Source organism: Benincasa hispida, chromosome 1 (assembly GCF_027475165.1).
Source record: "Benincasa hispida cultivar pf3 chromosome 1, pf3_genome.v1.1, whole genome shotgun sequence".
NCBI classification, from domain to species: domain Eukaryota; kingdom Viridiplantae; phylum Streptophyta; class Magnoliopsida; order Cucurbitales; family Cucurbitaceae; genus Benincasa; species Benincasa hispida.
The window spans coordinates 51,011,739-51,017,629 of NC_143478.1; the positions used below are offsets into that span (position 1 = coordinate 51,011,739).

Sequence of the window (5,891 nt, forward strand, 5' to 3'; positions counted from 1 at the left end):
TATAAGAATTTCCTGGAGATTATCCATAAAATCGAAAGGATTAGATGAGAAAGGAAATGCAGATAAAAGAATTAGAAGCAAATCTTATGAAGAAAAAGAAAATATGAGAAGAAAATAACCCAAATTATGTTTTTGAACCCATAACAAAATCCACTCTAACACTCCACAACTTTTGGATTGAAATATAAATTTCGAGTTTGTTTTTACAATTAAAGCTTTAGGAAAATGAGAAAGGGAGGGGGAGAGAGAGAAAAAAAAAAAGAGACAAAGAGAGTAAAATCGTAAACTGAATTTTATTGAGAACTGTTCGAGGCAAGACTTAAGCTCAAAGCATCCTAAAGCCTATTTGAGGTCCACAAGCCTTAAAAGGAAAAAGTCAAATCCTCAAGCTCAAGTCAATCAATTGAGCTTTCATCAAAAGGGAAATGGTGGAGCTGAGCTCAACACTCTTTAACACTAAGGACCACACCTATTTTGACACAATCAATATTACACATATCTCAAGTGAAAGTTAGATGATAAGCCTTATGAATAGTCCCACACCATCAATTTCAAAGAGTAAGTAATTCTCTTTGTGCTTATACGAACTAAATACTCTCTATATTGAGTTAGACATCAAACGGTACTTGTGTCGACAACACATTGGTGTGAGTATTTTTACAAGTTAGCTCACATTTCGCTCCAATGATATGTCTAGACCAGAAAAGAAGGTTGAAGAAGTGAAGAGGGCTCAAAGCGAGGTACATACACCAACATATTTAATTTTTACATTCATGAAAGTTTAAGGGTCACACTTCTCTAGGTGGTTTTCACAATTTTGTCTAAAAACCCAAGACCTTGAAGGGATTATAATGAAAAAATAAAGCTGTTCAAATATGAAAATCACACCTTTCTAAAAAGAAGAGAGAGACATTTAAACATTAATAATAAAACATTACCAAAACCAACGGAAGACGAACTAGTTTATCTTTTCGAAAAAGAAAACAAAAAAACAAAAAACAAAATCATTTTGAACCAAGCAAAGAGCATTAATGGTGGCAAAAACAAAAAGACAGAACCCCAAGGATTCAAATCAGGGCCATTCATAATTACTTAACTTTCCTTCCTTGTTTCCTCCAAACTCCAAATCAATGGCAAAAATCTGCAGAAGCCGAATTGCGAATCGGGAAAAAGGGTCCTATTGAGTTAACTAATCTTCTTGGCGCGTAAAAGGGACAATCTTGGTGCCATTTCTACCTCTCCTTCCAGCCATGGCAATGACGATTTCTTCCGGCATTCCTCAAACCGCTCCTGCTGTTCCTTTGATGCTTTCTAGAGACCAACTGTTTCATCTTTTCAATCGCTTCTCTCTCCTCACTTCTCTCTCTGGTTCTAATTTTGTATTTCCCCCCCTTTTTTCTTTCTGCTTTCCCACTCCTCATTTCCCCTAAATCATCCTTTTCTTTCTGCCCTTAATCTTGCAGATGTGAAGAAACGGATTGCCCATGCTGTTAGGGATGATAAACAGGTGAATCTTCTTCAAACTTCGTTGCTACTTTAATGGATTTTTTATTTACATGTTTTGTTTTTGCTTGTTACTGCCTAGAACAAAATGGGGTTTCATTGCTTTTCAATTGGGGAAATGGGTTTGTTTTATTTGTTTGTATGTTGTTTGTTTGGGGAAATAGGGCAGCTTGAGCGCATTTGGGCTAATCTCATAGGACAACTACCCAATTCTTCCACATCTGGTTGGCAGAAAACTTGTGGTTTCTTATGGTGGAATTGGGTCTGTGAGGAATTTCCTTTTAAATCTCTATAGCTCTTCCATCTGCCAATCTTCTTGCTGTGTTCTTAAGTACTTTTTCCTTTTTGTCCTTATGTTATGTACCTAGCTCTTAGGTTCATACTTTGATTTGGGGGGTTTTACAAACCATAATGAATTTGAGTTTCTGATGGAACTGTTGATGCAACTGTAGATGATGAGAAGTATTTGGTACTTCAATGAGTTGTTCTTAGTCTGGAAGCTTTTGTTGCCTTTTGCAGGAAGCTGTTGCTGTGACAACAGCAATTCAGGAGGAGATTTTTTCTGAAATGGGGATTGGTCAGTCTTTTCTAGTACATTACTGTTTGTTAAGTTTTGCCTATTCTTTTGTTTGTCATTTTCCTTGAAATCATGAATAGTTGTTTTTTCTTCTTCTTTTGAGCGTCTTTTTGGCTCAATTTTTCCCATTTGAATAGTGGAAACTGCTTGTTCTAGTTTCTTGATAAAGAGCCTGTGAAGCATCTTATCTGGTAGTGGCTTCGTATTCTCTTATGATTTACAGGTTTCTCTCCAATTCCATAAATTTTAAACTTTTTGTTTGATCATTTTGATTCTAGTGTTCTGTTTAACAAAGCTTGTTTGTTTACTGATTATTTTGGCATTTTATAATAAGCTTTTGGAAAACAAGACAACCAAAAATTCAATACAAGTCATCATCAAAGGGAGCATTAGCAAATTCTTTCTTTGATTAAAACATACCTAAAACTTCTCTTTCTGCTGGATTTCTGCTGGATTGTTGTGTTATTAGCTTTAACACAATTCACAAGCCATCTTTCACAATCCAATAACCTAGAACATTTATGCTTGTGTTGATCTTTGTTTCTTCTACAGACGCCGGATTTGGTATATCCTGTCTAGGGAAAGTGAGTTCATTTTACGAGAATGATCACGAGCTGATGGTTCATTTCTACAAATTTGTCGCTGTGTAAGTCATCTCTTTGTTTAGAACAATACCTCTCTAGCCTCCTAAAGGGGAAAAAAAATGCAGAGTTTAAGACTGTCTTTCAACTCATCATATGAAGTGAAAATGTAGTCTTCTTCCTTTTGATTTGTTCTGAACTCTAGCTCATGGATCAAATGAAATTATTCTGAAAAAAATGATAGGGAAGAGATGGCTTGTGATGAAGCAGAGCTTGAACCAGATGAGTTTGCTGAAAAAATGCATAATCAACAACTACTACATGAAAAGGTAAGGTGACAACCTTTATTTCCCACATTTATGGAAAGCAATTCTTTTGAATATGAATAGTATGCTTGGAAACTGAATGTACTCTTCATACAGCAACTGGAGATGCTGAAACATATGCGCAAGCTACACTCTGATGATCAATCCCTCATTCTCGAGAAGGTTTGCAGTTCTCTATTTCAATCTACATAAATAATGAGAACCAAATACTTTTCAACAAGAACTATTTTGAGGGAAACGATGAACAAATTGTAATACGATTAAATTGTTGTTTTAACTACATATTGGTGTCTTTATGTTTCTGTTTCTCGTTTGTGTCTGCAGTTGCACCAGCAGCTGGAGAGTGCAGAATTTGATAGTTCGGCATCGATTATGTCATCAGAAGATATTCAAGAGATTGTTCAAAGGAAGAGTCTCTCTGTTTAGTCATTGACAAAAAAATGATATGCTACATGAAACATCTACTATACAAAAATGTCGTGCATTCAAGCGCACGACTGCACCTTACTGAAAAAAATCTTGGCTTCCTTGGCCATGTCTAAGTTAAATAGTTTAATTTGCCGAAGCTTGACGAGATGAAGGAGAGAGGAGAGTACTATTAATTTTCATACCAAGATGAAGCCAACTTTCATATCATAAAGCCAAAACTTGTTCCAAACTCTAAATTAACCAGTTACCTTGGATTAATCAGGAAGTAAGACATTGGATTAATCAGGAAGTAAGACATAATCCTGACAATTCATTACAGCCATTGATGGAGTTTGGTACTTCCCATGTAGAAAAGAAATTAAGCTTTTTAAACTAATAAAAACACCGGTAAGGATTTGAAATAGTAGATTAAGTTCCCTTCTATTCTGTCCGGCCTGCTCTTTTGTTGGCCTCAGCTGTCTGCAAAACAGATTCAACGGGTAATGAATGACCGTCAAAGGGTAGAACCTACGTATAGATAATGTTGTCTCAAAAAGGGCTCAAGCCAACAAACAATCACACCGATCAATTATTACATTCAACTGTTATTTGGGAATGAAAACAGTGTGCAATCATGTCCTCAAAAAGTAGAATGCCTAATTCCATCAATCGCTATGCTTATGCAAAAATGAGGCAAATGGTTCTCCCTGCGAGAACTGGTCTCCACCATCTTTAGTATATTCTAAGATAAGGGTAGAGTCTTGATGAGTTTCCTCCTGTTTCGTCTGGAAACTGGAATAATGGAGCCTCATTCTATGTATTAAGCTCAGGAGTCAGTAAAAAAGTAGATCGAACAGTCAATTGAAACTACCCAGCAAGAATCTTCCTCTATATAGCTGACAATGTGCAATCGGCATCGATTGAGATAGAAGATTAGATGTGTTTTCTCATGGTTGTAAGAGTTTGAGAAGATTAGTTTAGTTCCATACATCCTACATTATTCACTGACAGTGCAAACGGTATGGAATAGTGAGAGAACTCCTCAGGATATAATTTTGTATGAAAGGGAATATGATCTATAAGGATAACCTTAAAGAAACAGCCAAGAAGAGTCATGTAGAAAAGAGACTCAATCAAGCCATCAACGGCCAACTTAGGCAATTCAATTCATAGAATCATAGCTAAAACACTAATCTAACAATTAAAACATTTATCCCTTCGTGATACATATGCCCTAGATATAGATTGACCTAACAATCTAAAAACATTAACCATATTATTCTCACCTCCAATAATTTCTTTTTTCTAGGGTTCAGAAACACGTTCCCGTGCCAAGAAAATATGCATAACCAAAATCAAGGAGAAGCTTCTTTAGCCTGTAGATTCCAATTTGTCTCTCCAAAATCCCAATTTCATTTGATGCTCAAGACTAGAAAGGGGACTAAACTTGTCGAACACATAAATTCTACATAAATCAAACCTAATTACCTTGAAGATTTCTAAAATTGAAGAAACGCAAACTCGAGAAACAATCAAACGAGTACCTAATTCACGAAACAGTGAAAGCTAGCTAGAGAAATTAAGTGAAATAACTTCAAAATAGCAATTAAAAAAAAAAAAAAAAAAAAAAAAAAAAAAAAAAAAAAAAAAACCCAAATCGTTACCTAGCCAGATCCAACGATGATGTTATTGATGGGGATAAAGATAAGCTTGACGAAGAAACCGACGAATCCCATCACGACGAAGCCAATCGCTGTACGAACCGCGACCTTTGTGAACTCTACAAAAATCTCGCGAAACAGAGGAGATTGGTTAAAAGATGTCCGCCAAAGTTTGAAACAAAGAGATGAAAAGGAATTCGGAAATTATACCTTTGCGATCGGGCTTGTGACAACGCTTGACGAGACGTACGCTGTCCTTAGCGAACTCCCGGAGTGGATCGAAGACGGAATCAATGGCGTCCATTTTTGTTTCTGGTGCGGGTCGTCTGATGTCGAACAAAACAAAGAACCAAAAACAAGAAGACGAAGAAGATAGCCAAATAGTCAACTTTGGAGAAATTACTTAAACAGCCAATAAATATCATTTGACTATAATTTCATCACAAATTGTCGATATGTCCCTTTAATTTATGGTTTCGTTCTTCCACCCGGTAAAGAAAGTTACTTGGTGTTTAATAGACCCTAATGCAATTTTTTTTTTTTTTTTTTTTTTTTTTTGGTTATGAATTTGTGGGTAAAAACAAGCCACAATGGGAACATGAATATTAATAAATATATCAACCAATATATCTCAACAAAATCCACAAATGACCACTTATTTATAGGAAATTTTGGCAAGTAAAAAGTGACACACTTGGACACTATGCATAAGTCGTTGAATGACACATAGCTAACACATGTGATAACGAGAAAATGACATTTGGCATTGGACACTAAGCATGACACTAATGGGCTTCTATTATTTTTATATAATATTTATAATACCCCTCTTAGA

The 5,891-nt window shown here is 35.6% G+C and overlaps 2 protein-coding genes across 2 annotated transcripts; one reads left to right on the forward strand and one right to left on the reverse strand.

Moving 5' to 3' along the window:
• The first annotated feature begins 1,011 nt into the window (after window positions 1-1,011).
• Window positions 1,012-3,552, forward strand: LOC120068461 (plant/protein). The gene is made up of 7 exons (XM_039020249.2): window positions 1,012-1,368; window positions 1,464-1,507; window positions 2,023-2,080; window positions 2,633-2,726; window positions 2,906-2,990; window positions 3,084-3,149; window positions 3,312-3,552. The coding sequence occupies exons 1-7, from the start codon at window positions 1,251-1,253 to the stop codon at window positions 3,411-3,413; spliced, it is 567 nt and encodes a 188-aa protein (XP_038876177.1). The 5' UTR covers window positions 1,012-1,250; the 3' UTR covers window positions 3,414-3,552.
• Window positions 3,553-3,589: 37 nt separating this feature from the next.
• LOC120068471 (protein transport protein Sec61 subunit gamma-like) lies at window positions 3,590-5,536 on the reverse strand. Its single transcript, XM_039020260.2, has 3 exons — window positions 5,267-5,536; window positions 5,060-5,175; window positions 3,590-3,875 (listed from the first exon to the last, which is right to left on the reverse strand). Exons 1-2 carry the CDS (start codon window positions 5,358-5,360, stop codon window positions 5,060-5,062), a joined length of 210 nt encoding a protein of 69 aa, XP_038876188.1. The 5' UTR covers window positions 5,361-5,536; the 3' UTR covers window positions 3,590-3,875.
• Between the last annotated feature and the right edge of the window lie 355 nt (window positions 5,537-5,891).